The 17,702-nt window shown below is 49.6% G+C and overlaps 1 protein-coding gene across 3 annotated transcripts; it reads right to left on the bottom strand.

Annotated features, from left to right (window-relative positions):
• Positions 1–7,168: 7,168 nt before the first annotated feature.
• Positions 7,169–17,233, bottom strand: DET1 (de-etiolated homolog 1 (Arabidopsis)). Of its 3 annotated transcripts, none has more exons than XM_010147431.1 (4): positions 16,128–17,233; positions 12,964–13,148; positions 11,123–11,314; positions 7,169–7,358 (listed from the first exon to the last, which is right to left on the bottom strand). In XM_010147431.1, the coding sequence occupies exons 1-4, from the start codon at positions 17,208–17,210 to the stop codon at positions 7,169–7,171; spliced, it is 1,650 nt and encodes a 549-aa protein (XP_010145733.1). In that variant the 5' UTR covers positions 17,211–17,233. The 3 variants fall into 3 exon arrangements, with proteins under 3 accessions (XP_010145733.1, XP_010145734.1, XP_010145732.1); XM_010147432.1 differs by lacking the exon at positions 7,169–7,358 and adding an exon at positions 10,664–10,811; XM_010147430.1 differs by lacking the exon at positions 7,169–7,358 and having other exon boundaries at positions 10,683–11,314.
• Positions 17,234–17,702: the final 469 nt, after the last annotated feature.

The raw sequence follows: 17,702 nt of genomic DNA, 5'->3' as shown, positions 1-17,702 counted from the left end.
CTAAGCCGGAGTGTCTGGGATTGATGCCTGCCACACCTCCCAGCCACATCGCTACAGACTCCAGCTTTTGGCCCTTTCTCCCTCGTTTGCTCCTTTGTGCAGGAGCAGGCCAGGCTTCCCACAAGTAGGACTCCAGGTAACAAATAAAATGGGAGGCCCCAGGCAGGAGAAAGACACGTATTTCATCCCCCAGCCACTCATCTCCAGCCCCTTCCGCACGTCTCAAGATGAGGTGGTGAAACATGACTCTCATCTCTTTGTGCGCCAGCCCGCAGGCAAACAACCTGCTCTCCTAATTGCCAGCCACCGCTCTCGTGCAGCCCTTTGCCAAGACCTGGATGTTTTTTTTTCCTGCTGAATCCACAGGAAAATTACCAATTTCCTGAGCTGCCAGGGTCAAACTGACCAAGGAATAGAAATTACTTTAGATGGGCCAGCCCTCTGGGCTTCTCTGTAATGCCAAAAGCTGGAAAGCAGCCTGCTTCAGCACTGAGAGATGCTCCGAAACAATCTGCCCTTGGACATGGTTGTAAAACCGTCCCCGTTGACCGAAATCCCTGCAAGACAAGCAGTGCAGCCAGCTGGGGAGATCCCCTTCCTAGTGATCCTGCAGCCAAGAGCGGTAGCGCTGTCACCGAAGAGCCAGTGTACAACTGGGACAAACCCTGCTGGGTTTGCGGCAGAGCTGCTCTCCCCAGCCCTTATCAGAGCCAGCAGGTCAGCTCTGATAAATTTGAGCCCTCTCTGGGGAAGAAGCCGGCGTGGGCAGGGCCATTGTCTGGGGGCTGAAGGGGTAGGAGGCAGGACGCGGAGAGATTATCTGGGACTTTGCTGCCCGAAGCCAGACGGGCTGCACCGCACAATCGCGCTACCGACGTGACATTTGTCTGCCCGATGTTACAGGAGACCTTGTTTGGCCCCTGGAGGCTGCCCCTTCTCCCTTACACAGGGGGATTTTACTAGCATTAAGGACTCAGCAGTCAGGGCTGGACCACTGACCTAGCTACATTGCTGCAGAAATCAGCACAGCTAATCTGGACCTTACCCTGACCTCAGGACCAGCCTGAAAAAAAGAAAAATAGGGCAACAGTAATGAAAACCATCCTTCACGGCCAGAGACGCGAGAGCACGTGCCGTCTCTGTGACAGGGGCGATGTCGGTGTTTCAGGAGGGGTGTCCCACTCTGGGAATGGTGGCGATGCTGCAAGATCCTGCAGGATGGGGTTTCAGCCCAGCAGCACAGCCCAGGGCTCCCCACGGGTTGTGGGTGCCCCTCACCTCTCCAAACTCACCATTTGAACTGTTTTCCCCCCCGGAATCGGTTGCTGGGCGCAGCAAGGCCGTTTCCATGCGGATGGCTGTTTCTCCCCGTTGCCGTGGCAACGGCACTGGGCGACAGCAGGCCGAAGGCGGGAGGGCCAGGACCTATCTCCCTGTCGCTCGACAAGGGCAGCAGGTACATCTAATCCAGCATCGCTCCATTTTATGCCTTTGAGGAGCACCAAGGAGCTATCAAATGACCAGCTAGCAGGTGCCCGGAGGGATGCAGTGCTGCCTGCTGCTCTTATTAACACCCTAAAATCACATCCATCAGCGGCCAGCTGGCTCTGGTGGGGTCTCCCACTGCCCACCCAGCTCCCATTCCCCCAGACCTCCTCGCACAGCCAAGACTGCTGGCCCCATGGCAGTCCTCTGGCAGGGCTCAGGCCCAGGGTGGTATGCCAACACCGCTAGCGCATCCTCACCAGCACCATCCAAGGTAACCAGACACCCAGTTCATGGGATGGAGGCAGGCTGCTGGGCCACCCAACTCTCTCTTGCACCACTCTGTCTCCCTACCTGAGGCTATCGTAACACACCTAGATGGAGAAAGGTCACTGGCAGGTGAGAGGACAAACCTGTGCAAGAACCACTTTCAGAGGAAGATGGTGCACTGCCAAGAGCAAGGGCTCAGGGAGTCCCTTGGGCAGAGTCAGGGCTGCTTTGGCCCACACTTGGCATGTTGCAAAGCTGCTGGGGAGAAAGAAAGAGGAAAACAGCCACAAAGAGTAGAAGTAACATGTTCCTGGCTTTAAAAAGGCTGAACTCAAACTAGTTCTGTCACCCACAGAAAATAAACTCCTCGAAGAGCTTCAGTTCATACCTGGACAAAGCAGAATACAGAAAATGCAGGGGGCTTTGCAGTGGTATCCATGACTTTCCAATGCCTTGTTGCAGTGTCTTTAGGATTTTCTTCTAGTGGCCAAATGCTGTGCTGCTCCGCTGGGAAGCGCCTCTCCTTGCGGTCCTCCTCCCTCTGGCCTGCCAAAGGCCCTGGGCACCCACCAAGCAGCTATCTCCCTGCCATGCTCCTCTAAAATCATCCTCAAATTTTCAGGTGCACTTGTCATCCTCTCAAGACCGAGAAGCGAGCGCGATCAGACCGCTAGCAAACTGCAGCAGCTAGAAGGTGCCTTAGGAAAGGAGCTGACTTCTGCGAGGAAAGAAACAAGAGAGGAGGTAAAGAATTACCTCTGCACAAATGCAGCAAAACCTTGAGGTTCATACGATGCCCCCCACTCCTTGTTAACCAAGCAAGGACCAGGATGTTACCCAGATGCTGCAGCACAGCCACAGCTGGGACCAAGGGCACTGTGCCCGTTCTCAGTTCTCCTCACATGCAGGACCACACTAGTCACCCACGAATTACTGGTTTCCAGATTGCTACTCTAAAACCGGTGCAGTATTTTTATGCCAAAACATCAGAAAAGAATGTGCAATTCAGGGTTTTTCCAACACGGGTATTTTTCTGAGAACTCATTTCCTTACACAGTAAGTACAGCTCTTCCCCGAGAGAAACAAAGGCAAATCAGACCTCAGCCAGCAAACGGCTCTAGCAGGGGAGGCTGCTGCCTGATGAGCAGTCAGCCCGGTGGGCAGGTAGTGCCAGCCTGTTACTGCTACAATGACTGACTTCGCACAGCTCAGCCCACGTCCCACGCAGCCCAGGAGGAAGGAAAAAAAACCAGGAAAAAAGACAAATAAAAGCCCTTTCACCACTCCCTCCTCCTGAGGAATATTTGGCCAGAAAAGCTTTTATGACCACGAAACAAGACAGGGAAGCGCAAGGATTCAGGCACATCAGCAACCTGGGCTCTGAAAGCCGGAAAACAAGGCAAAAGCAAACCCACAAACCCCTATCCCACTGCTCACCCACAGGACCGTTTGCTCTGCAGCATGCGCCTTTCTGATAAAGGTTCACACAAGGATAAAAGCTGTCAGAGGGCCGCATGTCCCGTCGCCATCCAGCCTTTACCATCTCTCTGCCCACAGCCCGGAGCGATCCTGAAGGAAAAGGTGGCAGAAATGCAGCAAAACAGAGGACACAAGACAGATAGAGAGACTTCTTAAAGCATCAGAAATCTGATTCTTCCAGCTGGGTCAAAAAGGACCAAGAGAAGCATAACAGACGCCAGCATCTGAGAAAAAGGAAGGTCTTCTAAGCGCACCGAGAACATCAGGGAGCTAAATCAGGGCCAGCCACTCAGTGCTGGGAGGTTAATTGAAAGGAGCCTTCAGTAGGGACACAGCATTAATGGATACATAGGTTTGATTCTAATGGGATTTCTGTGTCTCGCTGTCTAATGCAGTTTATACAAGAAATATTGCAAGTGTCCTTCTTTTACTATTTGTTTTTAAAGCAGAGGCAGCACAAGAAATAAAAGATGGGATTCTGCTGCCAGACAAACATGGATTCCAAGTCAAGCATCAACTTGTCACTTAGTGCCTACCTGAAAAGCCACAGGCTCAAGAGCTTTCTGACATGCTCAAGGTCTCCAAAGGAAAGCCTCAGAAAACTGCACGCACAAAAGTGGAGGAACAGTTCAAAGGGAATTGGCTTTCATGGCCAGAACGCGGACACTTAGAGGAACCATCATAAACAAGGATGCTGCTAGGTTGTTAGCAGCAGGGGATTAGAGCAGGATCCCAGACTTTGGGAAGGTCCCGTCCACCAGTTCTCAGCCACAACGTCCTGCAAAGCTGCACCGCGGCTGGGAGCGGCACGCAGAGGAAAATCGCATGCCTTGCTTGGCAGAGGAGCCATCATCTCCTCCTTGGCTTTGCCCCAACCTAAAAGCAGTGAGTAGGTGATGGCTCCTCTGCTGAGCAAGGCGTGCTGTTCAACTTTCATCTCTCCATCACGAAGCGTCGGCAGAAAACGGCCACAAGGTTAGACAAATGCTATAAAAGGAATAAAAGAAGAGTCTCTGGATACAGGTTGAGCTAGTAATAATATACCAAGGGGAAAATGCAACTGAAGGCCAAGTATTTATTCCCCAGCATTAGCTCGTAGACAAGAATTTGAGAAATCTGCAGTAACTACAGAAATGCCTCAGGTAGGCACATCCTTGAGCACACTGGTACCCCAAAAGTGCTGGGAAGAGGCAGCAAACTCACGTGATACAGCTGCGTACTCCAAGGCACACCCCTTCCGCCTCTTCTTAGCAAAGGGATTCCCATCTGTACCATTAAGGTTTTTGGAAGACAAAGACATCAGGTTCTTAAAGCAAATTCTGTTTATTCCATTTTTGTCTCATTGTTACAAATCTTCATCCTAGCCTAGGAAAAATATCAGGTAGAAAATATCTCCCCTTTCCTCCCACCCTCCCCACTACACACACGCTTTTCATTTCTTAAATAAAAGAGTCAAGATTTCAAGCATGAGAGACTTTTCTTTCAATACATTTCTGTAATAAAATCAACTCTGTTGTAGATACAAAATGCAGCAGACAAGACCAGAGGATCTGCTATTCCACTCCAAGTCAATTAGTACCCAGAATGATCAATCAGTTTGTCTGCAAACATGTAAGAAAATACTTAGCACTTACCCAGCACTTTTTTTTTATCCATCAATCTCAAAGTGTTTTACAAAAGCTGAAAATATGTTTTTGGCCTCATTTACAGAGAAGAAAACACCAGCTGGAACAGGATGAGATTTGCCCCCAGTCACAGAACAATTTAACAGGAGAGCTAAGAACAGATCTCTGGTCTCTCAGCCCCAAAGCCAGCAATCCGTGCTCTCAGCTTCATGCAGGACAGGCTAAATTTGGCAAAAGCCCTGACTGCAGAAATGCTGGAGGGGTTTATATATTTGCCACCAAAAAAAAAACACCAACCAAAAACCACCTCTAAATGGAGATCTGACAGCTATTTTAGTAGGCACTGACCTCCCAAGGCTGTGATGCCAAGGAGTGAACCCAGTCTTGGATGGAGCTGCTGAGAGCTTTGGAAAAGAAAACAAAAAAAAGAAGTCTCATAGTGGAAGTGTGAACAAATGTGCGGTGCAGAAGGAGGTAAATCCATGATCTACAGTGTGCAAATGATTCTCCACTTGGAGCTTTAATTGAATGTTTGAGGAACAGATCGCAGGATAAAAACCTAAAACCTTGACAAATAGTGTTATTAGATGGAGAGGAACCTGGAGCTAAAGCTTGCATGGCCTGGCGCCGCCTCTGCTAGCAGTCTTCTGACCTGAAGTTGCTCCTGACAGACCTGAGAAACCAACTGTGCAAACAACAGGAAAAGAGCGGTGAAATACAGTGTCTTACCCTAGAAATATGTTTAGCAAGGCCAGGAGAGAAGTACCATGAGACAGAGAGTAAAGGCTGATTCAAGTTCCCCAGGGCACCCTCTGTGACGAGGTGCACTATTTATGCTATAAGCTGGCACCAACAACCCACAGAGTTTTTTTTCCTGTGCATCACCATGAAAAATGAATGCATGACTTCATGTTGTTCTTCACAGGTATGTGGCCACAAAACATCACCCACAGCTCATTTTGGTCCAAGTAAGACACCCACGGGGTCCTTTAAAGTAGAGGGTTTCCCATGTATAAGCACCAATTTTCTAATGCCCTCTCTGTACTTCCCATGGGAATTAGACAACAGCAGGCTCCAGCTTCCGACAGAGCACCTCGTGGTGCTGGGGTAGTTGCACTGCCTGGCAGCACACAGTCTGCCTGTGGGCAGAAAACCCCAAATGTTCATCTACAACCAAAAACTCCACTCTTCAGAGAGAAGGGCAGGCCAGCATCCTCACCAGCCCAGAGAGGCAGGTAATATTACATCCAGGAGCTTATTTTATCAGCAGCATAAACACCGCAGTGGTCCAGTCAGCATCAATGCACCAGCCAGCTGTGCTTTGAAGCCTGGGAACAGCAAATCAGGTTCTCACAGAGAACAGCAGATCAAACAGGAATAGGTAAGCAACCTAAGTCAACAAGCTCGTCTCCTAACTGCAAACCTGCAGCAATGCACGTTAATTCAGGTCTCCTTCCTCCTTTCTAGCGAAACCCAAACGCTACTAATTGTCCAACCCACAGGAGGGTGCCAGCAGCTGGGCCTCCCTTCCCCTCAGCAGCAGAACCTGCAGATGGCCATGAGGGTTCTCCCCCCATGCTGCAGAAAAGTCCTTCTGACGTGAGCAAGGAGCTACCGTTGCTCCCCTCACCCCTCCCAGCCACCCATCTTCCTTCTGTGCCCACCTACTCGTGCACTCGAGCCACAGCCAGCTGCCCTTAACACATCACCTTTCACTTAGGAGCTTCACTAAGGCACAAAGATTAAGTGACTTGCATAAGAGTCAGGAACACACCTCATGTCTCTCAGTTGCAGCACGTAGGTTTTGAGGATGAGAACAGGATTTCATTTCCCTGGTAACACTGAAGATACAAGCACAGGTAGCTGTATGTCTAAGCCCTCCCCATGGCTTCCATCCGCTTCCTCTGTGACAGGCTGCTTGTGTTGACAAGGCAGGAGGGTGCCAGTGCAGAGGGAGCACTCCACTAATGTGTTGCAAAGCTCCATCTTTGCCACCCTAAAACCTGCAAAAGAAAATGCACGTGCCTCTGGGAAACCAGGAAAGGAAGCTCAGCTACGCTTTGTTCATCAATAGGATCAGGGAACAGCAGCAGCGCTGAATGCAGCGGGACCCTCCGCAGTACAAACAGGGTCAGAAGAAACATTCACAGGCCTAACTTAAATGGTCCTCAGCTGAGGACCCTGCGAGATGCCGGCTGGTAGGAGCTCCCAGGCCAGGTTTCTGGAGTGGAGGTTTGGTTTCCAAGCTTTGGTGAGTCCGTAACGGAGGCCCAGACCCAAGGAGAGCAGCCGCCCGGCTACGCGTCGCGCTACGTGCAGCTGTGCCTCATGTGGAAGTTAACCACATACTCCGCGTTAGTGCGCTGCACCGAGATGGCGAAGGGCTCGAAGGGGTGGAAGGTGAACGCAACCAGGCGTCGCACTGTGTGATTGATGGGTCGCCCCAGGAGTCCCGCCTGGATCTCAAACTTCAGGAGGCCAGAGTCACGAGCGTAAAATCTGAAAGGAAGAGAAAGTCAATTATGGCTGTTGTCGACTGTTGCCTTTGCCATTGGGCTCTTCATACACAGAGACAAGTGCCTTGTTTAATCTCTGGTACTCCCTCAGGGGCAGGAGGTCCTCAGCTGGGTGTCTGGCTCTTGGCTACACACAGGGAAGTCCCTCCCGGGGCAGCTGGTTTTCCACTGTCTAGAAAAGCTTGACTTCATTTTAGTATCATCAGTGAGACAACTCTGCCTCTCGTTTTGTTGGATGTAGCTGACTTCACAAGAGGGGACAGGTTTGGTCCAGACCCGGCCTGTGCTGGCTCTCCATGCCCTCCTAATGCAAGCTGCTCCCCTTGATCCCTAAGGCAGATCTACTGTACAGAGCTGAGCTCACTTTCCTTAGCGATGGCCTTCACTCTGAGTCTAAGGCCATCTCTTTCCTCGACTGGTGCTGCCAGCTAGGCTTTACACTGCTGCGTTTCTGCCTCTCTACATCCCCATTCAGTCGAGGAAGGTGAACGGCTGGATCCAATTCTGCTCAAGGGCGCAAAGTTGTACTTTACAGTTCAAGCGAGGGTCTGCAGTTCCGTCTGGTTTTCCATCAAAAAAGCATTAACAAGATAGGCTGGGTACCTGGTGGGTAGTATTCAACAATCACCGGAAGGGCAGAGGTCAAGGAAAACCTTCTGTCCTTCAGCTGTCACCCCCAAACCTGCCCGTGGGTGAAGCTCAGAGTCTGCAGGCAGGTGAGCTCTGGGGTACAGCCTCAGCACAAAGCCAACGCCGCCGAGGGGATGAGGCAAAGGTCAAGGGACCAGCGAGTCTAGGAAGCTCTTTGCTTCTTCAGCCTTCCCTGCAAACTCCATGTGACCAACGCCAGCCCAGGTACCGTCTCTATCCTGTGCTGTGGTGGGAAAGGGGGACTCTCCAAAACGACCCCACCCTCCCCAAACTTTGGTGGAGGTTTCTGGGATGTGGTAGAGGCGGTTTCTGGATGTGGTAACTTCACAAAGCAGCTGGGCTCTAACTCGTCTGCACCCTAAAGTTATCTCAGTTCGTTAGACCATTTTCTCTGCTCTTTTAGTTTTGGGCAGAGAATTGCCATTTTGCCTCCCAGCTGTTTCCTTTTCCACCATCACTTAGTCCATGTGGGTATTTTGCATTTTCCTCTGGTTTTAACTCAGAGAATGCTTTTAATCTCGCAGCACATTTCCCCCCCGCCAGCAATACGATGCACTCAGCTCTCAGCCTGGAAGAACGGGTGATGACAGATACAGGCGATGCTGTTTCAGGAGCAGACATACTCCACATTTTAACAACACAGCCTATTGAGAACCTCATGTTCTTCCTGGAGTGCCACTCTCCTCTCCCTTCCTCTGAATCAAAGTGCCAGCCAGCCCTACCTGAAAATTGCACACAAGAACCCAGCAAGAGAGTCACAATCTTGGTATTTGGCTTTTCAAAAAGCCCCTTCCCTCCTACACAAGGCTGGGTATGCAGAGGGTCATTCTTTAAATAAAGCACAGTCCCCCGTCTTCTCCTCTCTCTCCCCAATTCACAATAATTTACTACTCAAGATGAAGCTCCCTGTAATCTCAAAGATGTGCTCAGTTTGGTATTTTTAAATCTATTTTTAAAAGTGCTCTGCAATCAGAGGCCATTTCCATGGGCTCTCACTCTGGGGATAAATTAGGCACTGCAATATAAAATTGTATGTCAACAGAAACAGCAAGACCAGCCTTTTCAAACTGTATGAAAATGGAAGATTTATCTGCAGGCCAATTTTTTGGTTAAATGGCTCTTTATTAGCCATCTAGATGGATTTTAGAGACCCCCCACTATAAGCAAGGCTGTGTTAGAGCCTCTTCCTCACAAGTGCCATCATTTCACCCAGTGAATATCTCCTTCAAGCCTCCTGAAAAGACACTGGAAGATGGCGGTGGTGGTGAGCCTGAAGTCCTTCCCACCTGAGAGAAAACAACCACTGGTCTCTCAAGTAGCCAGAGTCGAGAGCTGAACCTTCTGGGATGCAGAGAGGCACTAAGGGTTAAGAGGACACAGCGCACGGAGGGGCTGAAACAGATGTGTAAAAGGTACGGAGGCCTTCCTGTCTTGCACAACGTGCCAGGAAACTGCACACGGATTGTAACACCCTCAGCCGCTGAAGGGTTTTGTGTTCCAGCCAATTATAGGACTTACATTACAAACCCTGTGGCCCCTCATTTCCAAGCCCACTAACCACAACAGGCAGCGGCGTTATTTTATTAATCCCTTTGTTTTGCTTGTGAGAAACACCGCAGCATTATTTCAGCGACTGAATGGTTAAGGTTAGCACCTCCTCTTCTGCTTCCTTTCCAAAAACCAAGAGCCCCACTGCTCCGAGGCCCTGTTCGAGTCCTAATTGACTCTGCACAGCTTTGAGCTTTAAAAGCTCTGGCTCTGCAATGCCGGTTTGCTCAGGGGAGGGAGGGAAGGTGGCACTTGGCTTTGTTTACTACAAAGACATAACCGCAGCGAATGACTGCGGTTCTGCTCCCTTTTGTCTGCAGGAGCCGTACGCAGGTTGGCGCTGGCAGACAACTGCCGCCCTGCGAGTTTTCCCAACGTCAAGCGTGACAAGGGGGAAAGGGCAGGCTTTTCTCTGCAGATAACACGGGAGTTGGAGATCAAACCAAATCATAAAGGCAGAAAAATCAATTAAATAGACATAATTTGGGAATTGAGAGCGCAGGAATAATCAGAGGTTCCCCACCACCTGAGTCAGGGCCAGGGGAGACATGAAACCACTTTTTGAAAATGCAGTGATGAAAATAAAGTTGGGAAACCAGCCAGAATGGTCTCCCTAGGCTGCCTGAGCCCCCAACGTGCACGCAGTCACTAAACAAAGCACTTAAGCACCGAAGGCTCTCTTTGTTTTCAGAGCATAGGTTTGCTTTTGCGGTACTGTAAGCGGAAAGATTATTCTGCCAGGAGAACTCAGCCCCTTCGAGCCTTTCAGGCCAGAGATGTTGGGTTTTTAACCACCACTACTTGCAGCCATGGCTGCAGCCAACAACAAAAAACAGTCCTGATGTTTCTGCAAGAAGCATTGTACACCTCTTTATTCCCAAGCTCCGACTTACTCCTTCTGCCAGCATCAAAGACTCGGACAGAAGAGGCACAGAACGGCCCTTACACCCAGCTAAAACTCCTACTACAGAAACAAATTTCCTACTGATCACAGAAAGAAGGGGGGTATGAAAAGTATGGCTCCCAGGGCGAGAACTGTAAACAAGGGAAGTCTGAAAATAGCTAAATCAATACCACAAGCATTCTGAATAACAACTAACCTCACTGCTATTTTATTCACAGGACAAACCAGATCATCCTTGCCAGCTAAACCCACGTGCTCAAAACGGATTCTTCCAGCACAGGAAAGCAGGCATCCAGAACCACGTCACTCTGCAGCCCAAACACAACAGCAGGACTGCAAGAAGAGGAGGAGGAACAGCAGCATTCATGTGGAAAAGGCTCAAGCTTCACTACCCAAACCTTCCCCAGGACAGCTCAGTGAGAAGACCTGAAGAGCCCTCCCACACGTACAAGATGAAACAGTTATCGGAAGGAGAGAGGCCAGGTTTTGTGGTACTGCTGAAATAAACCCTCTGGTGAAAGCATGTCACAGGAGAAAGGCCTCCATCTACTCCCTTTCCAGCACATCTGATGCCACACGGCAGAGGTGATCGAGTCACTCTCGCGCTGCTCTCCTCACATGCAGCTTCTTGGCCCGTTCCGTACCTTATAGGGTGATCGCCGCAGGTCTTGGGCCGCTCCATGACTGACACCCACTTGTCATCGTAGCTGAAAAGGGAGAGGTCGAGGTACGGGCTGCCACTGTAGGACTGGGCGCTGATGGGGAGCTGGCCCAGCAGCCTCCGCACAGCCTCCGTGTGCCCTCCATACTTGGCATTCACGATAGTGTCTTTGAACCTGCAGCAAACCAAAAAACGGGTTTTACTCACAAAGGCCACAGGTGAACAGCACAGCTTAAAGAAACTAAGGAGGAAAACTGATAGGCAAAGAAAACCAGCAGCAGTGTAAGAACGAAACCAGCTCATTTCCAAGGATGTATCACAGTGATTCAAGCATCAACCAGTTCTAGTGACCTTTTTATCCTCCCTCATCATTACTGTTTCTGCTCTGAAAGTCCAAACCAACAGAAGGACAAGACTCTGCCTACCCACAAGGTCTGGCCCCAGCTGCTCTGCAGTACAGGAAATGAACAGGATCAGAAACAGGGAGAGATGGATTAGCATCTTATTGGTCAATCCTAGTTTTACCAGGAAGCCTGGAAACAGCATAAGCAAAAGCCAGAGGGTTTCACAGTAACGGTTGAGCCCTTAATGTTGACATGAGAATCTTCCTCACTCCAGCCACTGTGAGTCAAGGGAGGGACCATAGGTGAGGAAGAACATCACCAAGAAACCTAAAGCTCTTCAGAAACTACAGTGCTTCTTCCTGGTGGAGAGATTAACACAGGTTGGATTTCTCTTTCCAAGTAAAATTTGAGCTTTCCATGTGCAAGAACAGTCAGACCAGCTGCGTAGATGTCATACACCGAAGAGGGTGAAACACTTCTATTTGACCCAAAACACTCATCCAAAAGCCAGCTCACTGTGGATTATGTTCTATTATACTTTGCTGTGGAAGTTAAACACTCCTGTTACAGGCCCTTGTAGCCAAGGGGATGAAAAGATTCTCCTCTTTAAACACAAGGCAGGAGTTGTTCTTCAGGTCTCTGCGGTGAGCTCTCTCATTCTCTCTCCCACTAAGCATTATGGATTTCCTGACAGGCAGCTCTAGAAAGCTACACAGTCAACTTCCTCTTACTTACGTGACGTCAACCTAAAATCAACAGAAGTTTCATGCCCATAAGTGATTGCCAAGTACTTTGGATGATGTGAAACAAGTCACTGGAAGAACAAAACCCCCTGAGTCACATAAAAATATATTCCAAGAGAAATAACACTCTCTGTCCCATTAAAACCACATTTGACTGTTAAAGCACATTCTAGAAAACCAGGTTATTTTGATATTTTGCTCAGCCTTCACAATAGCTCTAGGCAGATGAGTTTCCTTTCTCCTAACACAGTTTGACAAGAACCACAAGCTTGTGACTGATGCTGGAGAAAATGCTGCAGAACAGTGATACACACTAAATTCAGAGAATGACACTTGGCAAAATACGTCCAATTAGATGACGCCAGCACCTTGACAAATCTTATCTTCAGGGACCTAAGCTACTAGGCCTTACACTTTAATTGGTTATTACACTTTAATAGCCTCCAGAAAAGTTACTGCTCAAGGAGAGCTGGAAACATCTTTCCGTCAAAATTCCTTCTTCTAAGCACTGGATTGCCACTGCTTTGTTCCTTCCTGGAACAAGATGGGTGCTGTGGAATATAAAATCAGATGCACGAGGCTGCAAGATGAGCCACGCGCGAGCCAGGCCCTTGCATCACCCAGCGTGTAAAAGAACTGGTTTTCTCAGGGATGCCGCCGATATTTGATACTAGCCTTCAGCTGACGGGGGGCGAGCGTGCGTCTATACGTTACAAAGCATGCTCCAAATGGCTCACCGGCGCTGGATCTGCCTGGCAAAGTTGTTGCTGGAAGCTGAGCAGGGGAACTGGACCGCCTCGCTGTGCATTTTCCTGAAAAGGTCACAGAAGTTCTCAAACAGCTCCAGCAGCTCATCGGACGTATTCTCGAACACGGCAATAACCTCCGTGGTCACCATGTTGTACACGACGAAGAACGAAGGCTGGGGAGAGAGGCAGAGGCAGCGGTTACCCAGGAGAGCGCGGGTGGGGAAGCTGTCCCTTCCTTCCCCCCGCGTGACACCGCAGACCCTATCCAAATTTCTCCACGGTGCAGGAGAATCCCACATCCTCACACTAATCCACTGCGCTATTCGAATGCCTCAACAGGTACCAAATTACCTACCCCTTAACCCTGCTTATTTATGAAGAAAACTTAATGGGCTTCCAATTATTCAGCTCAAACTGGATGTCAATATTTCTGTTTTCTCTTCCTCTCTGCCCGCCACCAAATCCAAACCGCTCTCTGAAGTGCCAAATTTAATTTTCATTCCCGCTGACAAAACGATTTTAAATCCAGTGCTAGCTGGCCACAAATCGTTTTTTTTTTTACTTCGCATAGAGACATTATTTTCTTCCCCTTCTTAATATTTCCCTCACACAGAGATGAGCCTTTTTAGCGTACTGCGCACTACACCACTGCCCACAAAAAGTTGTGCCCTCCAAGTACCCTGCCGGCACAGAAATGAAAATCTGAAAGACATTAATGACTCCTTTTTAATGCCAACGTTCTCGTGCAAGAAGGCCCAGGTACCACGCTGCGGATTGGCAAGAGCAGTGTTCCATGGCATGAACAAGCAAGGAATCAGGGGAAAAAGATGACATTGTGTCAGCGCGGCTACATTAAAGGGAGACAACGTTCCCGTCCCATTTGGAAAGGGCACATTTAATCCTTGGTCATCAAAGGTAGCTTTTATTAGGGACACGAGGGCTAACACCCTGGCAACCCAAAGTCAGAAACTGCCCCTGCTTTCAAAGGTAACTAACTCCAGTGGTGTATGCACATATCTGGTTAACTCTTCTCCCAATAAAGGCAATTTCTAAACGCTTCACCTCCTGCTCCCCAACAATGCTCAGGGATGACAGCAGGCACTCTGCCCACCCCACCCACCTGCAAATACCGCAAGTTTTGTTTGCTTTACAGCCCCAAAATAAATTGTGATAATACAATCCAGCCCCCACATGTCAAAATGAAGCGCGCTAGGCGAGGTTACTCACTAGACTACTGCCTAAGGAAAGGGAAGCCCTTCTGAAAAACAGGGTTGGAGCAGAGAGAAAATAAGAGGAGACAGCAGAAGGAAAAACTATTTACATCACTGAAGATTGCAGGGAGTATCCTCCCAGCTTAAACAAAATGTTCCTTTACCAGGGTAACGCACAAACCCATCCACAGGATGCCCCTGACCAGAGAAACCACCCTCCCTGCTTTTTAGCAGCACCTGCAACACAGGCAGAACATTGTCACAGCATGGGGGGCAGCAGTCAAGTGTCACAGGAGTCAGGCAGCAGAGCTGCCAAGTCTATCGACACCAGCCACAAACAACAACAAACCCCAAGCTATGTATACATAGCACATGATTAATGACCTCCAAGGATTTGGTGCAGACCCTTACAATGTACAAACAACATGAACAGCAACTTCCCCAACCTTCTTGGGAAAAGACAGAAGAGATGAGCCAGAATCGGATGAAACCTCATGTTCCTCACTGATAGACGAAAGAAATATTGGAGCTTTAGGTATTTTCTGAGCCAAAGTTTCTTCAGGAAGCCCTAGAACAAAACCTACGCTCAGGGAGGTCTGCAGAGACCGCTCCACATCTGGAATTATCTCCTGAAAGAACGGAGAAATGAGATGCTTTTCCTCCAGCATAAACCACGCTGCCTGAGCAACACCACAAACAAACCACAACCTGCATCTTAAAGTAACCCTCGGGTGAAGAGAGTCAAGAGCACGCTGCAGCAAACCAGGCACAAAAGCCTTGGTAACCACAGCAGAGAGCGGAGCCAAGCCTACCACCACCATTTACATCAGGGTCAGGAGCACTGTTCCAGACACCGGCAACGAGAGGAATGCTGCAGGCCACTTCCACAAAGCTTTAAGATTTCTGAGACAGTCACCCAGTTTTATACAAGTGGGTAAAATTGCTAGATTAAGCCTTAACCTATTGCTTCCCCAAAGCAACTCTGCCAAACAAACATCACATAAGAGAAAAATAAAACAAAACAGAGTCATCTTCCAGGAAGAATTAGACTAAGACAACACGCAAGGAACTACTGTCTGTTTCTTCTAGGATCCAAGTCCTGGATCTGTCAAAGACTGGGAGGGAGAGAAGGGTATGACAGGAAAACATCTAGGAAACAATCAGGTCTACATGCAGCACTGGAGATTTATTACAAATTCTCACTAAATACTTTCAACAGAACAAAACCCAAGCAGATTAAAAAACATCCTTCTCAGTTTCACAGAGCTTAAAACCCGACCACCACTCTAAGAGTAGTAAAGAGAGATAATCAACCTGCGGGGTGGTGAAACAGACTGAGCTACGTTTGCTCTCATTCAGCTTCTTTAGAACTAAGCTGAAAGGAGAAGCGATTGGCACATCAGCCAGATCTAAGCGCTGCTACCCCGGTTTGGAGAGAGCGTAAACGCTGCCTCTCACTGAAGCTTGGAAAAGCAGGTAGGCAGAACAGAAAAGGTAATTTTACTGGGGAAAAATTAAGACTATTATACTTGAAAAATGTGCTTTAAGATACATGAGAAAAGGGAGACACTATGTTTACAATATAAGTGCACTATGTGAAATATCAGCTGGAAAAAAAGGAATCAGCTGGGCATCTGGGAGGGGAAGCGGGTTGTACAGCACCTATGAGCATGGGGAACAATCCCTGGAGAAAGGGGGCCCGATAACCACGTCAGACCTTTTCTCTCTCCTTTTCACTTGAGAAGGAAGCAATGAAATTAGGAGAGCAAAAGATACAAAAGTGATTCGGTATCAGAGGCGTCAAATGTTGACGCAAGAACAAAGCGCCAGGGATCCTAAGCAACATTCACAAGCTCAGCTAAGAAACGCAGCTCACAGCATTGTACCTGCTTGAGCGCTTGCCCCAGAGCAACAAGCAGCCCGAGGAGGCTGGAGCAGTACCTGGGAAGGATCCGTCACCCGCAGAGTGACCACATCTTCACTAGTGTATTTGATAAACAGATGGTTCTCATCCAAAAGCTGCATCTTCCACATGCGGAGCTGCCTCAACTGATCAAAGTACTGGAAGAACCTTCTTTTTGCTATAGCGCTTCCATCCTGCTCGGCCCTTCTCCACAGGTACACCAACAGCCTGTGCTTCAAAGAGTTTATGAAGGGCTCTTTGTAGGGGTTGGCCATCCCCGTCTGAGTGTCCCGCTGCACCTCGGGATACACCGCAGACAGGGTCAGGAGATCATCCTCATAGCAGAAGCGGCCGATAGTCCGTACGTCGATGAACGTACCCTCAGGTGTTACCTGAAAGACGTGAATAGTCTGTTGCTGCACAGAGAGAATGGCCAAGATGTTCTTATAGAGGTACAGCCCCTGGTTGTGAGACAGGATGACTTTGTCACATTTAAAAGTCCGTGTGTCACAGAGCCTGCCCGTGTGGAGGTCTATGATATGCAAAGAATAATCCTCCAAGGGGGACCGGGGATTAGGGGTCACTGACTCGCTGTTGCGGTAGACCTCAAAGAAGGGAGGGTGAGGCTCCTCTGGCAGGTAGGCGGCGGAGCCAACGATCACATACCGACAGTCGTCAGTGAACAAGCTGCACTCGCGGTTCAGGTGTTCTCCGTTGGAGGCGACGTTGGTGATATGGAGCAGGACAAAGAAGCGTTCAAAAAGCCGTCCCCGGATGTTGACAGATCTTTGGTCGTTGCCGTTGGCCAGGATCTCTCCCTCGTAGCCCTGCAGGAGGTCTTCTGTCGCCTGGCAGCCTTGATACTCGTAGATCTCCAGAGAGGTCTGATCAGAGGAGAAGGCGATGAAGTAGCGGCCGTCAGGGGAGAACTTGCGCAAGAAGCAGGGTGGCTTCTCCACGTTGACCACAGTGAAGTTGGGGAAGACGTTCTGGTGGAAGACGCGGACTTGGTGCCAGTGGGTGCCCGCTTTCCCCGAGCTGATCCGGCGGCGCTCCAGGCGATGGATGACATTCTGGTTCTGGATGCGGCGGGGCTTGATCGTGGGGGCGTCATGGTCCATGGTCAGAGCTCTACTTCATCTTCACCCTGCCAGGGAGAGAGCACACACGTGCCCTGGGACCACACAGAAATCGGGGTTAAAATTCAGGGTATTGAGGAACCCACTTGAAGAGACGGAGCGGGGGAAAGCCCCATAGCACCCATGGAGTGAGGGGGTCAGCTAAAAGCTGCCTTTGGGAAGTGGGGAGACCACACAGCAGGACACAGGGGAGCGGTGGAGAGATTGTGAGAGACCTCAGCTGGAGGTACCAGGGAAAATGGGGGGAGCCCAGAGGTAAGCCAATTCGCTGAGGGGTGACAGCATCTGCAGGGTTGTCTCCTGAATAATGAAACACAGTGGGGCACCAGGAGGGGACTGAGGGAGCTGGAGAGAGGGGCACGCACAGCTGGGTACCGAGAGAACGGAGAGAGCCCGCAGAAACCAGGAAGAATCCAGGGATAGACCTGCTCATCGACTGGAGGTGGGGGGTGGGGGCACGGGGAGGCTTGTCTG

This window comes from Eurypyga helias, unplaced genomic scaffold (genome assembly GCF_000690775.1).
Source record: "Eurypyga helias isolate BGI_N326 unplaced genomic scaffold, ASM69077v1 scaffold42982, whole genome shotgun sequence".
In the NCBI taxonomy this organism is placed as follows: domain Eukaryota; kingdom Metazoa; phylum Chordata; class Aves; order Eurypygiformes; family Eurypygidae; genus Eurypyga; species Eurypyga helias.
The sequence above is the reverse complement of the archived record's forward strand: the minus strand, read 5'-3'. Positions and strand labels throughout refer to the sequence as shown.

Bases quoted from the DNA above. Each gene is read 5' to 3' on its own strand.
- DET1 (XM_010147430.1), bottom strand. From the start codon at position 17,210: ATGGACCATGACGCCCCCACGATCAAGCCCCGCCGCATCCAGAACCAG. The intron at 13,149-16,127 runs GTACTGCTCCAG...CTCTCTCCCCAG, and splicing joins GGGTGACGGATCCTTCCCAG to CCTTCGTTCTTCGTCGTGTA. The intron at 11,315-12,963 runs GTGAGCCATTTG...GGTTTGCTGCAG, and splicing joins GCCAGGCAGATCCAGCGCCG to GTTCAAAGACACTATCGTGA.